This window comes from Salvelinus fontinalis, chromosome 18 (genome assembly GCF_029448725.1).
Source record: "Salvelinus fontinalis isolate EN_2023a chromosome 18, ASM2944872v1, whole genome shotgun sequence".
NCBI classification, from domain to species: Eukaryota; Metazoa; Chordata; class Actinopteri; order Salmoniformes; family Salmonidae; genus Salvelinus; species Salvelinus fontinalis.
Genome location: NC_074682.1, coordinates 28,613,055 through 28,629,962, shown reverse-complemented (window position 1 = coordinate 28,629,962; position 16,908 = coordinate 28,613,055). Strand labels below are relative to the sequence as shown.

At 41.7% G+C, this 16,908-nt stretch overlaps 1 protein-coding gene across 3 annotated transcripts in view; it reads left to right on the top strand.

Annotated features, from left to right (window-relative positions):
• The first annotated feature begins 8,362 nt into the window (after positions 1–8,362).
• Positions 8,363–16,908, top strand: part of LOC129815903 (DENN domain-containing protein 2D-like) — a 28,709-nt gene continuing 20,163 nt past the window's right edge. Inside the window, exons 1-5 of one of the 3 annotated variants that reach the window (XM_055870102.1) lie at positions 8,363–8,916; positions 9,294–9,347; positions 12,802–12,900; positions 14,857–15,023; positions 15,572–15,684. In XM_055870102.1, coding sequence (XP_055726077.1) covers positions 12,810–12,900; positions 14,857–15,023; positions 15,572–15,684 — 371 coding nt within the window. In that variant the 5' untranslated portion in view covers positions 8,363–8,916; positions 9,294–9,347; positions 12,802–12,809. The remainder of the gene's footprint in view (positions 8,917–9,293; positions 9,348–12,801; positions 12,901–14,856; positions 15,024–15,571; positions 15,685–16,908) is intronic. The other 2 variants (XM_055870101.1, XM_055870103.1) reach the window with 2 other exon arrangements.

Sequence of the window (16,908 nt, the reverse complement as noted above, 5' to 3'; positions counted from 1 at the left end):
TCATGAGTGCTACACTTCTTACGTGTACTACATGGACTACATATTTACTTTTTCAGGCTTCACTTAAAGAGAACATGACAAACTGTTACGTAATATGGACGAATTATCATTGACCCTTTGGACTATAGCTATCAAAAAAATCACGACATGGCATATAATTCATAAGAATCAGTACATCTTTTAGAATTTGGTAATACATTCATTCAACTAAATAACAACAGGTGATAAATATATAACGTTTGTTTATTCAGCATTTGTCTAAGATAAGATATGTTACACCATACCAACAATAAAATAACTCTATATGGACCCTTATCCTGTGTTTCAGCGAAGGAAATATATTGTGTTCATCATTAGGTAACAGCATCCTAATTCATAAAAACATGTCATGGCAAACCCTGGTTCAAGAGTTCTATCTGTCCAGGTCAGTTGAGGCTCCTCATAGGAGGAAGGGGAGAACCATCCTTCTCAGTGAATTTCATACAACTAAAAATGGTAAAACATTTAAAAAGTTATAATTTTTAGATAAAACTATACTAAATATAATCACTTCACCAAATAATTGATTAGTGCACACTATTTTGCAATGAAGGTCTACAGTAGCCTTAATGACACTCTGTAGGGTAGCACCATGGTGTAGCCGGAGGACAACTAGCTTCCGTCCTCCTCTGGGTACATTGACTTCAAAACAAAACTTAAGAAGCTCATGGTTCTCACCCACTTCCATAGACTTACACAGTAATTATGACAAGTTCCGGAGGACGTCCTCATACCTATCAGAGCTTTTGCAGCATGAACTGACATGTTGTCCACCCAATCAAAGGATCAGAGAATACATCTAGTACTGAAGCTACAGCTAGCTAGCACTGCAGTGCATAAAAAGTGGTGAGTAGTTAACTCAAAGAGAGAGATAGTTGAGATTACATCGTTTTTTTTCTCCAGTTTCACTTACTGAGCTAGCAAATGCAGCTAGCTAGTTTAGCCTACTGAAACACCCTGCTCAGAGGGATGCTGTGTTAGATAGCTGGCTATGACTTTCCAACACAACACTGGAACTCTTCCAAGTCAAGGCAAGCTTTTGGTTTAACTAATTTATTGCCATCGGAAAAAAAATGTCTTGTTTGCAACTGTTGGACTAATAATTACACCCTATATCAGCTAGATGCAGGCAAGAGTGTGCAAGGCGGTATTGAATGTGTCACTGTCTGTCACCTACATTTTTTCTCTTGACCTGTGTGCACCTACAGTTGAAGTCAGAAGTTTACAAACACTCAGGTTGGAGTCATTAAAATTCGTTTTTCAACCACTCCACAAATTTATTGTTAACAAACTATAGTTTTGGCAAGTCGGTTAGGACATCTACTTTGTGTATGACACAAGTCATTTTTCCAACAATTGTTTACAGACAGATTATTTCACTTATAATTCACTATATCACAATTCCAGTGGGTTTACATGCACTAAGTTGACTGTGCCTTTAAACAGCTTGAAAAATTCCAGAAAATGAAATGTCATGGCTTTAGAAGCTTCTGATAGGCTAGTTGACATAATTTGGGTCAATTGGAGGTGTACCTGTGGATTTATTTCAAGGCCTACCTTCAAACTCAGTGCCTCTTTGCTTGACATCATGGGAAAATCTAAAGAAATCAGCCAAGACCTCAGATTATTTTTTTTAGACCTCCACAAGTCTGTTTCATCCTTGGGAGCAATTTCCACACGCCTGAAGGTACCACGTTCATCTGTACAAACATAGTAGTACGCAAGTACTAAAAAAAATAGTACGCAAGTATATACACCATGGGACCACGCAGCCTTCATACTGCTAAGGAAGGAGACACGTTCTGTCTCCTAGAGATGAATGTACTTTGGTGCGAAAAGTGCAAATCAATCCCAGAACAACAGGAAAGGACCTTGTGAAGATGCTGGAGGAAACAGGTACAAAAGTATCTATATCCACAGTAAAACGAGTCCTATATCGACATAACCTGAAAGGCCGCTCAGCAAGGAAGAAGCCACTGCTCCAAAACCGCCATAAAAAAAGCCAGACTACAGTTTGCAACTGCACATGGGGACAAAGATCGTACTTTTTGGAAATAGTCCTCTGGTCTGATGAAACAAAAATAGAACTGTTTGGCCATAATGACCATTGTTATGTTTGGAGGGAAAAGGGGGAGGCTTGCAAGCCGAAGAATACCATCCCAACCGTGAAGCACGGGGGTGGCAGCATCATGTTGTAGGGGTACTTCGCTGCAGGAGGGACTGGTACACTTCACAAAATAGATGGCATCATGAGGCAGGAAAATTATATGGATATATTGAAGCAACATCTCAAGACATCAGTCAGGAAGTTAAAGCTTGGTCGCAAATGGGTCTTCCAAATGGACAATGACTGCAAGCATACTTACAAAGTTGTGGCAAAATGGCTTAAGCACAACAAAGTCAAGGTATTGGAGTGGCCATCACAAAGCCCTGACCTCAATCCTATAGAAAATTTGTGTGCAGAACTGAAAAGGCGTGTGGGAGCAAGGAGGCCTACAAACCTGACTCAGTTACACCAGGTCTGTCAGGAGGAATGGGCCAAAATTCACCCAACTTATTGTGGGAAGCTTGTGGAAGACTACATGAAACGTTTGACCCAAGTTAAACAATTTAAAGGCAGTGCTACCAAATACTAATTGAGTGTATGTAAACTTCTGACCCACTGGGAATGTGATGAAAGAAATACCTGCTGAAATAAATAATTCTCTCAACTAGTATTCTGACATTTCACATTCTTAAAATCAAGTGGTGATCCTAACTGACCTAAGACAAGGAATTTTTACTAGGATTAAATGTCAGGAATTGTGAAAAACTGAGTTTAAATGTATTTGGTTACGGTGTATGTAAACTTCCGACTTCAACTGTACGTTGTAAACTTTCATTCATTGGCAAGGTTGTAGCAACCTCATGATGGGTATAGGGAAAATTTGAGTATCATGTAATAGCTTTAAAATTGTCCTCCCTCATTTTAAACAGCACTGACCCCCACTGGTCCCAGTTTAAAATCTCTCCAAATGCATTCTAAAAGTATCTGAATTGGGCCACTGGTGTTCCAGAACTATCTCAGCCTCCATCGCAGTGGGTGGTCTGGATACCTCCCCAGGTGGTGACCTGCTTTTCAGATAAGACATGGGGCTCTTGATCCAAGTGTTGACCCTCATTTATTGACACACATGACTGACTCAGTGTAGTCTCTATTTGGTCTCAACCCGTTCATCAAAGCTGTAACACAAGCAAATTACTAGGTTAGTCTGATCTAATAATAAGTAATGATATATGCCATTTAGCAGATGCTTTCATACAAAGTGACTTAGTTAGGTGTGCATACATTTTACCTATGGCTGGTCACGAGACTCAAACCCACTAACTTCCCTGGCGTTACAAGCGCCATGCTCTACCAACTGAGCTACATTTTTTGTTTTATCCCCCTGTTTTTTTGCGGGGTGGTACTATCCTACAGACCCGGGTTAGCCCAGCGTCGTCCGGGTTAGGGTAGGGTTTGGCTGGGGTAGGCCATCATTGTAAATAATAATTTGTTCTTAACTGACTTTCTTAGTTAAATAAAGTTTAAATAAAAAATATATAATAATAATAATACACTATAAGTGAATTTGTCCCCCCCCCCCAAAAGACGTAGTCAAATGGATACATAAAGTGCTTTCATTTCTAAACGGTAAAACAGATATTTATGAAAATACCCTCAAATAACGTTAGCCTAGTCAATATGCACAGAGATCTCAAAGTGAGTCATAGCATCAGGAAGCACTGTGATCATCATGAAGCAAGTGAGTATTGGTTGCCATGCCAACGGTGAAGGTGGCGAGGTTCTTCGAAACAGACAGCCGCCTGGCCCACTGCCGGCCTAGAGAAAAACATCTCTCTGTTCCTGAATGGTCTCCTGTGATGGCAGTGCCATACAGACTGTACTGAAGAAGAATGTGTCTCTTCCAATAATAGATGTGAAGGCTGGCTGTCACACCTGCAGCATACCTATCTCTGTCAAGTCCTAGATTTAAGCCCCTTGGCTCTCTGCCTTACAGAGGCCTGTGAAAAGCAGGTGAAGTACAACAGTTGAATGAACATTTCTGCGATGTTTACCCCTCAGCTTCAGAGCCAGCCTTCCACCACAATGAGATAAAATGCAACAAAACAAGTGCACGTGAAATTCAATGCATTCCAACAGTCTGTGCACACACACAGTCCAACTGTATCCCAGTCTTTTAACCTAAGACTACTGCAAAGACTTGAGAGTACACCCCAACAGGAAATGTTTTATCTCCCCTGGAAAGGATTACAGCAGGTCTTGGAGGAAAGCAGCCACACCACAGTTGATGCTTCTTGCTACCAGAGATTGTCTTACATTTTAGCCATCAGAGAGACTTAAGGGAGAAATTAGGGTTAAGTGCCTTTCATCGACAGATTTTTCTCAGCTCGGGAATTCAAACCAGCGACCTCATGGTTACTGGCGCAACACGCTTAACCACTAGGCTACCTGCCGCCCCATCCTGAAGACTTACAGCTAGGAACAAGACTACTCTGTATGGAAAAGCTGGCCACTGCTCTCAGATCAGATGTTGAAGGTGGGGGAAGAGGCTATCCATGTTTTTACGGATATGTTTTTAGGGGGCATGAGCTCAATTACTAGGGCAGGGTTTATGTTTTTAGGGATGTGGTTGGTCACATGACCTCTTCGTCCACGTGGATCCAGTTTGCACGGTCTGGTATTGCGTTTGTGATCGTTGGTGTCAGGGTTCAACAACTTGGCTCCACTGTCCCTCTTTAGGGTCTGTGTGTCATCCAAAACGTACGGGGCAGAAGATGCATGTGTACTGGTGGAAGAAGGCACTGGCAGACAACCAAATCCAGTTCTCTGCATTTATACTGTAGTCTGCATCCAACAGGTGCTCCTCAAACACTTGACACACACAGAGGGCACAGGGAGATGCAGAGAGAAGGGCAGTCAGCTACTGAAGTACACCAACAACTGGAGACACCTTGTAAAGTGACTGATTTTAGAGCCAGCAGTCATGCTGCCCCCCTTCTCCTCATTTTTGGTACCTTCATGCCCTCCTCCCAAAAACAAGTTTTGAGAAATGTTTGCTAATTTATAAAAAATGTACTGAAATATTACATCTTAGATAAGTATTCAGACCCTTTACTCAGTACTTTGTTGGAGCACCTTTGGCAGCGATTACAGCATCGAATCTTCTTGGGTATTTGGGGAGTTTCTCCCATTCTTCTCTGCAGATCCTCTGAAACTGCAGGTTGGATGGGGAGCGTCGCTGCACAGCTATTTTCAGGTTTTTCCAGAGATGTTCGATCGGGTTCAAGTCTGGGCTCTGGCTAGTCCACTCAAGGACATTCAGAGACTTGTCCCGAAGCCAATCCTGCATTGTCTTGGCTGTGTGCTTAGGGTTGTTGTTCTGTTGGAAGGTGAACCTTCTCCCCAGTCTGAGGTCCTGAGCGCTCTGGAGCAGGTTTTCATCAATAATCTCTCTATAATTTGCTCCGTTCATCTTTCCCTCGATCCTGACTAGTCTCCCAGTCCCTGCCGCTGAAAAACATCCCCACAGCATGATTCTGCCACCACCATGCTTCACCGTAGGGATGGTGCCAGGTTTCCTCCAGACGTGACACTTGGCACACAGGCCGAAGAGTTCAATCTTGGTTTCATCAGACCAGAGAATTTTGTTTCTCACGGTCTGAGAGTCCTTGAGACCTCTGAGAGGTGCCTTTTGGCAAACTCCAAGCAGGCTGTCATGTGACTTTTACTGAGGAGTGGCTTCCGTCTGGCCACTCTACCGTAAAGGCCTGATTGGTGGAGTGCTGCAGAGATGGTTGTCCTATCTCCACAGAGGAACTCTAGAGCGCTGTCAGAGGGACCATTGGGTTCTTGGTCAGCACCGTGACCAATGCACTTCTCCCCGATTGCTCAGTTTGGCCAGCCAGCTCTAGGAAGAGTCTTCGTGGTTCCAAACTTCTTCCATTTAAGAATGATGGAGGCCACTGTGTTCTTGGGGACCTTCAATGCTGAAGAAATGTTTTGGTACCCTTCCCCAGATCTGTGCCTCGAAACAATGCTATCTCGGAGCTCTACGGACAATTCCTAAAACCTCATGGCTTGGTTCTTGTTCTGACATACACTGTCAACTGTGGAACCTTATATAGACAGGTGTGTACCTTTCCAAATAATGTCCAATCAATTGAATTTACCACAGGTGGACTCCAATGAAGTTGTCGAAACATCTTAATGATGATCAATGGAAACAGGATGCAAAGGGTCTGAATAATTATGTAAATAAAGTATTTCCGTTTTTATGTTTAATACGTTGGCAAAAATTTCAAAAAACCTGTTTTCACTTTGTCATTATGGGGTAATGTGTGTAGATTGCTGAGGATTTGTTTAACTTATGCCATTCATAATGTATTCAGACCCCTTCCCTTTTTCCACATTTTGTTACGTTACAGCCTTAATCTAAAATGGATGAAATAAAACATTAACCTCATGGGCTCCCTATGGGCTTGGGCCCAGCCCCTGACTCACACAGCTGACCAGTCACATTCGGCTATTATGCAGTTTTTAAATTTGAATCAGTTACCCAATCAAGGCAGGGCCCCCCATTGTGGGCCCCCTATCAACTCTTCTCATCTCATCTGACGATTGTCTGCTGTCGCTCTGCTAATCTACCCTCATTAAGGCTCCTGAATCCTCCTGTGGTTGGCGGTTTCAGTAAAAATATATATATACATATACTACATATTTAATATATAATGTATATATGTTTGGCTTTTTATGTATGTTTTTTTTCCATATTTTTTTTGCTGCCTCTTGGGCTTCAGCCCCGGTAAGCCTCTGCATTAATCCGGCCCTGGACATCATAGTGTGCCACAGTGGTGTGTATGTTGAGGCCCAGTTCCCAGGCCATGATGTGGAGCTCCTGGTCCAGTTGGGTGTCGTGTGGGACTCTATCTCTGTGTCCATGCTGAGCTGGGTGACTCCCCACTGGGCCACCAGACACCTCACTGTCCCCTGGTAGGTTCCCTGGAGCACATACAGCCTGGAGCCCAGGGCCTGGAGACTACGGTGGAGATTTTCCAGACACTGCAGGGCCAAGGAGAATAACATGTCAATGTGATTTCAAACCATTCTGTATGGACCGACCACTCATTTTGCAGTTCTGTTGGTGCAACGTTTCTAGAGACCAACTAGTCCCTTTCATAACATATTGAGTTGTATTGCTTTCTATCAGAAAAAAAACTGTACAAGAACAATTCCAAACAATCACTTAATAGGCTAGGTAATGTCTGCATGTGCTACTATAAACCCTTCATCGGGATACCCTAGTTAACCCACTGACCTGCAGGAGGAATCTCCAGCGCAGGGCCCCAGTGCACATGCCCCCCTCCATGAAGGGCCTGTTCAGGATGATGGGTACACACACGCTGACAACTCCAGTGGCCCCACCAGGAACGGGCACATCATGGAGAAGCAGACACCTTCCGGAACATGTGGATGGTTCGGTGGTGGCTGGTTGAATCTGGTTGACAACAGTGTGTGTATGCTCAGGGACAAGCAAGCTCTTGATTAATCTGTAGGAGAGTAGGTAGAGGAAAAGTTAAATACTAGAACTTTATTTTCAAGTTATCTGAGAAAATGCCAAAAAACGACCAAACAGGATTTAGAGGTTATGGTGACATAAAAAAAATACTGTATTATTATAAGGGAATAAAGGGAACATTTGTTGCACTGACAAAGGATGTTAGTGGCCTTTGCTATCCTTATCTTTTCCACCAGAGGGAGTCATTTCCCTAAAATGTCTCAAGATGACTCCTATGGGCCTCTGCTATGCCATTCATTTACAGTCTATGATCCATTGCCCCATGCATGCATTTTTAATAAGCATGACTAGAAAATGGTCGGAGGGATAACCAAAATATAATAGTCAACCAGGAACATGAGAAACATAGCCTGCTTGTTGACTGTTGTATTCATGTCAGATAATATGAGAGCATAGACGTGAGAAATCAGTCGTGACACTACGTATGCGTTTACACAGGCAGCCCAATTCTGAGATTTTATCCACTAATTGGTCTTTTGACCAATCACATCAGATCTTTCCACATCAGATCTTTTGCAGAGCTGATCTGATTGGTAAAAAAATACCAATTAGTGAAAAAAAATCTGAATTGTGCTGCCTGTGTAAACACACCCCCAATATAAAGATGACATACTCATCACGTTCAAAGACAGCTTGGAAAGAGAGTATGGTTAATATGTACGAATGTCAGTCTCTAGTGCAGTGTGAGAATATACATTAGTTAGCTTAATACATCACCATATGAGTGCCTAGAGGAAACATGGATAGGCTAAATAATACGAAATTATTTCCATATTCTCTGAAGCAGACCAACCTCCCTAAATTAATTAGACAACGCGCCCTCCAATAGGCTTTAAGGAACTTTTGGAAAAGGGCGTGTCAGTGTCCCCTTTGGTCACACATCTGACGTGGGTCATGGTATCTGTCAAATTAGTTTTATTGTCGTCTCGATAACCTGCGTACGGTTCTATTCTATCAACAAATTTAACCGTAGGCTACTCACGCTACACATCGAGCTGTGTTGTAAATGAAAGTTTCTGGATAAAGAGAACTAGCTGTCTTCCACAAGTGTTCATCCGCAGAATGCGGCGCATCTAGCACTGAGGGGAATAGAAACGGTTCCTGGAAATCGATTGCATGTGTGCCGGGTAGTTGGTTAAGAAGGCATTTGAACGACGGGTTGCTTGCTTGTTTATCTGGTGTGAAAGACGGCAGATATTGAACAGCGACTAAAACGTTTTGGGAACATTAAGCAACTGATTGAATTATTCAGCGGAAAGTGAGTATTTGACATTGATATACTGTTTATTTTTCTTGCTGTAATGGTTGTGTATATCTATAAGTTTCATACTTTTTGTTTGTTTAATGAAAACTGTACATATGATATGCTTGTTAGACACAGAGACACCTTTCACATCAGCATGTATTGATTTTCAATGTTTACAATGGTAGGCTATTCTCAACTATACTCAACATTGCTCCAACTGTTGGCAATGGCATATAGTTCCACCTGTATACTGTATATGTTGTATTTTGTAAGTGGCTATTGAAAATGTGAATAACACTAGAAGAGCATTGTAATGTGCCATATTCCCATTACATAGTATGGATATCATAAGTGACTGAAATAATGTATTTTTACTTGCACCCGTACAGAGCCTTCAAAGTATTCACACCCCTTTGACTTTTTCCACATTTTGGTGTTACAAGGTGAGATTGAAATGAATCTAATTGTCATTTTTTTGTCAACGATCTACACAATACTCATGTCAAAGTGAAAGAAGGGGGGGGGGGGTGACACACACATCTCAATTACATAAGTATTCAGCCTCCTGAGTGAATACATGTTACAATCACTTTTTGGCAGCGATCACAGCTGTAATAGCTTTTTGGGTAACTCGGAGCTTTGCACACAGGGATTGTACAATATTTGCACATGATTCTTTTTTAAAATTGTTCAAGCTCTGTCAAGTTGGTGGTTGAACATAGCTAGACAGCCATTTTCAAGTCTTGCCATAGATTTCATGCCAATTTAAGTCAAAACAGTAACTAGGCCACTCAGGAACATTCAATGTTTTCTTGGTAAGCAACTCCAGTGTGTATCTGGCCTTGTGTTTTTAGGTTATTGACCTGCTGAAAGGTGGATTTGGCTCCCAGTGTCTGTTGGAAATCAGACTGCACTAGGTGTTTCTCTAGAATTTGATGTGACATTTTTACTCCTGAACTTATTTAGGCTTGCCATAACAAAAGGGTTGAATACATATTGACTCAAGATATTTCAGCTTTTCATTTTTAATACATTTGTTAAATAAATAATTTCACTTTGACATTATGGGGTATCGTATGTAGGCCTGTGACACAATCTCAATTGAATGCATTTAAATTCAGGCTGTAACACACAAGTGGAGGGATATGGAAAACGCCAAGGGGTATGAATATTTTCTCAAGGCATTGTGTCAGACAGGGATGATGAGAGGTCTGTGACAGGGATGATGAGAGGTCTGTGACAGGGATGATGAGAGGTCTGTGACAGGGATGATGAGAGGTCTGTGACAGGGATGATGAGAGGTCTGTGACAGGGATGATGAGAGGTCTGTGACAGGGATGATGAGAGGTCTGTGACAGGGATGATGAGAGGTCTGTGACAGGGATGATGAGAGGTCTGTGACAGGGATGATGAGAGGTCTGTGACAGGGATGATGAGAGGTCTGTGACAGGGATGATGAGAGGTCTGTGACAGGGATGATGAGAGGTCTGTGACAGGGATGATGAGAGGTCTGTGACAGGGATGATGAGAGGTCTGACAGGGATGATGAGAGGTCTGTGACAGGGATGATGAGAGGTCTGTGACAGGGATGATGAGAGGTCTGTGACAGGGATGATGAGAGGTCTGTGACAGGGATGATGAGAGGTCTGTGACAGGGATGATGAGAGGTCTGTGACAGGGATGATGAGAGGTCTGTGACAGGGATGATGAGAGGTCTGTGACAGGGATGATGAGAGGTCTGTGACAGGGATGATGAGAGGTCTGTGACAGGGATGATGAGAGGTCTGTGACAGGGATGATGAGAGGTCTGTGACAGGGATGATGAGAGGTCTGTGACAGGGATGATGAGAGGTCTGTGACAGGGATGATGAGAGGTCTGTGAGAGGGATGATGAGAGGTCTGTGAGAGGGATGATGAGAGGTCTGTGAGAGGGATGATGAGAGGTCTGTGACAGGGATGATGAGAGGTCTGTGACAGGGATGATGAGAGGTCTGTGACAGGGATGATGAGAGGTCTGTGACAGGGATGATGAGAGGTCTGTGAGACTGATGGTGAAATATTAAAGAGGAAGCGTAGATCTCCACAGTTAAAATCTCAATGGCACCAAGGCCAACTCTCATTTGTTACTTACTAGAAACTTTTTCACTTCCATGTGTGTTATCTTTCAGTCACTCATGTTTGGCCCGTTTTGTTATCTTAGAAGGTCTGAAGGAAGATGCTTTACTCTTAGCTCCAGCCAAGGTGTAAGGTTTATCATTTGGAATTGTTTGACCTCATGGATTTCTGCTTCAACAGCCCCTATGCTCAATCTGAACATTAACACGTGTCGCTTCCCAGTTTTGGAAGCATGAGGACATTCTCTTTAATTTCAACGAGAATTATTATTTATTTTTTTAAAGGTTAAATTGTTACACGCCTTGGTAGGGTTAGTGTTCCCACACAGCCATATCTCCATGTAACAGTGCTTGTTTACGGAAGACGAGGTGACCACTGTGCTAATTATCCTGCTCCGAACACCTGTGAAGCGTGACTCGGGATGTGTATATCAGAAGTGTACTTTCATCAGATGGAGGCACCCATAGCTGTCTGGATCTGTGCAACACTTACTGTATCAGTTTAAGGATTCTTTCTCGCTGATGAAAGATGAGGGCCATATGTTTTGAAAGCCATATTGCAAGTGATGATTATTGACGTTTCTAAACCTTAAAACACAGCGTCGGGATTGTAGTTCACATGAGCCCGTCTTGGACGATGCTAATGGCTGAGAACTGTAGGGAGAAGGCAGAATGCCTTCATCAAATACTGAAAAATCAAAACTGTAAAGTAATGGTTACATAAGTGTGTCAGGGCAATAACTTTGAAAAACAAAACTCACCAATCTGGTGCTACTGGTTCAGTGACAGCTGGCTGGAAAGAAATTGACTTAGTCACTTCTGTAGAATAGAACTGGATTTTCCAGAGACAATTTCAGATGTCTGGCATTAGTGTACAATCACAATACATTAGACGGTACATTAAATACACACAAATAATATTATAGTAGTGCAATCCACATTGTCTTGTAGGGATTAATGATCCAACTCAGACTATCAGAGCTATTACCATACTGCTATACCTTACCAAAAGGGCTGTGCTAATACCTATCCAATTCTTTCAGGTCCACGGTGATTTGTTGTAATGGAAAGCTGGTCATATGACTTGTGCAACTTCACCTGAAATGCCTCCTGTTTACTCCCACTATACTGTCAGGCTTGATATAGATCCAACCTCCACATAGTAAATGCCATTACAGATCGCTATCATATATATTTGTATGATACACCGTGAATGTTGAATTACAGCATGTGACATGTTAACTCTTATCCACATTTTTGGCTTAATTGATTTGAAGGCTTGTTGTTTAGGGGCTGAATAAGTGGCAAGTGTTGTGCTTGATCTTTCAACACGTTTAAGCAGTCTTTCTTACCTACTTTCAAGTTGGGGGTTCTCAATCTCTGTCAACCAAATGTCTCTGTATTTCTCTCCCTTTGTCTCCTTCACCTCTTCTCTTGCACTCTCATGTAGTTTTCAACCTGCGGTCTGTAGAGGGCATCAACAAAAGATGACACATTCTCATTAATTACCTATTGGTCAATTTCCTGATGTCAACATCCTGTCCCATAACTATTGTCTGAGCTCAACAAGGGGAAAAGGGAAGTAAAACTTAAAGTGAGGGTCATTTTTCCTACTATCCATCTCTTACATGATGATAATCACTGAATAATCCCCTCCAACCTTTTCTTTTTAATCATAAGGATAAGTGAAAGTAACTAACTCAAGGGGCTTTCCACCATGTTAACACACTACTTTCTATCCTCTTATCAGTCCTTCACTCCTCTGCTCTTCCTTCCTCTGCAGGCGCCAAGATGTCCAATGAGCTTGATGCGGGGGACCATGGGCCAATGAAACTGCTCACTACTATGTTCTCGTCCCTCAAGGAGACGTTCCACAGAGACCGTGAGTGTCTTGTATAGAAGTGGGTCCGTTCTATTTTGGGCCTATAGTGACTTGGGGTTAGGGAAAATGGCTATGGGTGGAACAGAGCCCAAGTGTGTATAGAACACAAATTATACATTATTGTAAAAGGTTCAACACAGAACTCTAAGCAAACAGACTGTAAGAGGCAAGCATGAATCATGCTGGTCATGAACTAAACATGCCTGTCAAGCATACAAAGATTTGACCTCAACTGCTTTGTACCCCTCTCACTCAGGCAAACCCATTGGATTCATAAAACAAAGGACACCTCTTATAAACACTTATGAAACAGGCACATTTTCCTAAATTCACTTATTCTGGAGATATGTGAGGAATTCCGATTTGAGAGAACCAGCCTAATGCTTGACCATGCTGGACATTTTTCTCAAATAGACATTGTTTAGTAAAATACAGGTCCTGGTATTTGACAGTGTGGATATCATCTATTGTGGCAGGTCATTAGGTGTGTCAGTGACCATCTAGCCTTACTGGTTCTATTGTGGCTTAACTTGCATTGTTAATGGTTTCCCTTCTTCCCATGGAGTCACGTGGTAGAGGAAGGTACTTGCTTGTCTTTCAAAAAATGGCACAGTCACACCAGACTCTCACTGGTGGGTAACAAGTAAAATCCTCACGTTGCCTAACAAATCCTCACGTTGCCTAACAAATCCTCACGTTGCCTAACAAATCCTCACGTTGTCTAACATTGTGGGTGTGGCTAATTTCCTGCAATTCTATTTAGTCTTCGGGCTGCGAGAATTAGTTTTAAAGTGAATTTTCAGAAATTCTACACATTTTCCCATGGCTTATGCCATGTTCTTATGCTGAGTGATTCAAACATTGTTACAAAATCAATGGGGACCCCATACAATGGAATTTTAGATTCTCCCGACTGTCTTTTTTAAATCCTATTTTTTGGAGTAGTGGCAACGATTTAGCTGCAGTGGCCTGTCACTGCTAAATTAATATGGGAAACACTGCTGTGTCATTTTCTACCCATCAGGCCATCACTACCTGTCTATGGCAGACCGCCTTGTGTCAATGTGGTACTTCATACACACGAGGGAGCGGGGGGGAGAGATTTGACCAAGTGGGGACATTTTGTTATTCCCCACAAGGTCAAATACTATTTCTAAGGGGGTTAGTTTTTAGTGTTAAGGTTATGTTTTTAGATTAGGGGTTTGGGAAAATTAGGGTTTTGAATGGGACTGGTTAACACAGTGTTCCTCTTAGTTCTTTAGCTCTGTGGTTTCCTTTCAGTATTGTATGTTTAAAATCTCTAGAGCATGGTTTAGGCATCCTCTTGAACTACACTGATCAAAAATATGAACGCAACAAAGATTTTACTATGTTACAGTTCATATAAGGAAATCAGTCAATTGAAATAAATTCATTATGCCCTGATCTATGGATTTCACATGACTGGGAATACAGATGCCTTAAAAGGGAGGGTGCGTACTGCCAAATTCTCTAAAACAACGTTGGAGGCAGTTTATGGTTGAGAAATGAAAATGTTCTGGCAACAGCTCTGGTGGACATTCCTACAGTCAGCATGCCAATTACACGCTCCCTCAACTTGGAGACCTCTGTGGCATTGTGTAACAAAACTGCACATTTTAGTGGCCTTTAATTGTCCCCAGCACAAGGTGCACTTGTGTAATGATCATACTGTTTAATCAGCTTCTTCCATTATTCAGTATACTTACACAGTGCTAAATCCTAACTTAATTATATTTTTGTTTTTTAATTATTCCATAAACATCAATGCATGATTTACAGTTTTGGCCTACTTGACTAGCTGCATATCAAAGTACAATCTTCAGTTCCCAGCCGTGTGATGTTTGGAATGAAAAGCTTCCTTGGAGTCCATGCCACCGTTAGTTGATGGTATTTATGAATAATTGTCTTCACTGCTGTCTTCGGTCTGTATTTTAGGGAGTGATAGGGATTCGACACTGCCTCGGCCTACAGCCCCAGCCCTAGTGGTGACCTCAGCCCAGAACCAGAGTCACCTCTTCTTTGAGTACCTGGTGGTGGTCAGCCTACGGAAGAAGAGAGGGGAAGGAACGTACGAACCCCAGATCACATATCAGTTCCCCAAGGTCAAACTGATATATACATACATACATACATACATACATACATACATACATACATACAGCTGAAGTCGGAAGTTTACATACACTTAGGTTGGAGTCATTAAAACTCGTTTTTCAACCACTCCACAAATTTATTGTTAACAAACTATAGTTTTGGCAAGTCGGTTAGGACATCTACTTTGTGCGAGACACAAGTAATTTTTCCAACAGTTGTTTACAGACAGATTATTTAACTTATAATTAACTGTATCACAATTCCAGTGGGTCAGAAGTTTACATACACTAAGTTGACTGGAACTTGGAAAATTCCAGAAAATGATGTCATGTCTTTAGAAGCTTCTGTTAGGCTAATTGACATCATTTGAGTGGTGATCCTAACTGACCGAAGACAGGGAATGTAAACTAGGATTAAATGTCAGGAATTGTTTTAAATGTATTTGACTAAAGTCTATGTAAACTTCCGACTTCAGCTGGATACACACACACACACACACACATTGAGGAAGTGTTTGTGATAGTAAATTAGCACTAATCTAAAATGTGTGTTTTAGCTAGCTAACATGAGGCGCTCTCAGAGAGAGGAAGAAGAGAAGTCCCTGAAAGCCATCCTGCTTTTCTGTTTCCCAGAGGGGGTGAACTGGGCCCCCCTGACTGAATATGCCAGGTACGTGCCACTTCTCACCATATCTCTCTGTGCTCATCTCTCACTCTTTCTCTGTGATCTCTGTTTCTGGGTCCCCCTCACTGAGTGTTTTCTCTTTCTCTCTCAACCATTTTTTCAGTTCAGTGTCACATTTGGCTGAAAATAAACACACCTGATTTCTCTTGTGTGTGTGCACATGCAATCACACCTGGTACAAACAATCACACACATCTACTTTCTTTGTCCTCCCACACCCCCAACGCTGTGCAGAGTGTTTTCAGGATGTGGTGAAGTGTTTCCAGCAAGGTTTACACGAACCGTTTTACCTACACGCAGAACAAATCTGCGTATGTTTGTGTGCGACGAGTGCAAAGCATCATCTGTCATCTCTTGCAAACAACCAGTGGTGGAAAAGCACCAAATTGTCGTACTTTAGTAAAAGTATAGATACCTCTTTTTAATAGACTGTTACTTAAGTGGAAGTCACCCAGTAAAATACTAGAGAAAGTATTTGATTCATGACATAGATAAATGGGGCTACATACTGTAAGACAGATAAATGGAGCTACATATTGTAAGACAGATAAATGGAGCTACATATTGTAAGACAGATAAATGGAGCTACATATTGTAAGACAGATAAATGGAGCTACATATTGTAAGACAGATAAATGGAGCTACATATTGTAAGACAGATAAATGGAGCTACATATTGTAAGACAGATAAATGGAGCTACATATTGTAAGACAGATAAATGGAGCTACATATTGTAAGACAGATAAATGGAGCTACATATTGTAAGACAGATAAATGGAGCTACATATTGTAAGACAGATAAATGGAGCTACATATTGTAAGACAGATAAATGGAGCTACATATTGTAAGACAGATAAATGGAGCTACATATTGTAAGACAGATAAATGGAGCTACATATTGTAAGACAGATAAATGGAGCTACATATTGTAAGACAGATAAATGGAGCTACATATTGTAAGACAGATAAATGGAGCTACATATTGTAAGACAGATAAATGGAGCTACATATTGTAAGACAGATAAATGGGGCTACATATTGTAAGACAGATAAATGGGGCTACATATTGTAAGACAGATAAATGGGGCTACATACTGTAAGACAGATAAATGGGGCTACATACTGTAAGACAGAAGGGCGCTGTTTCAGTTGATCGGATTCTATTTTGGACTAATGTTCCAAGGTAACCTACTTTTGAAGTGATTTG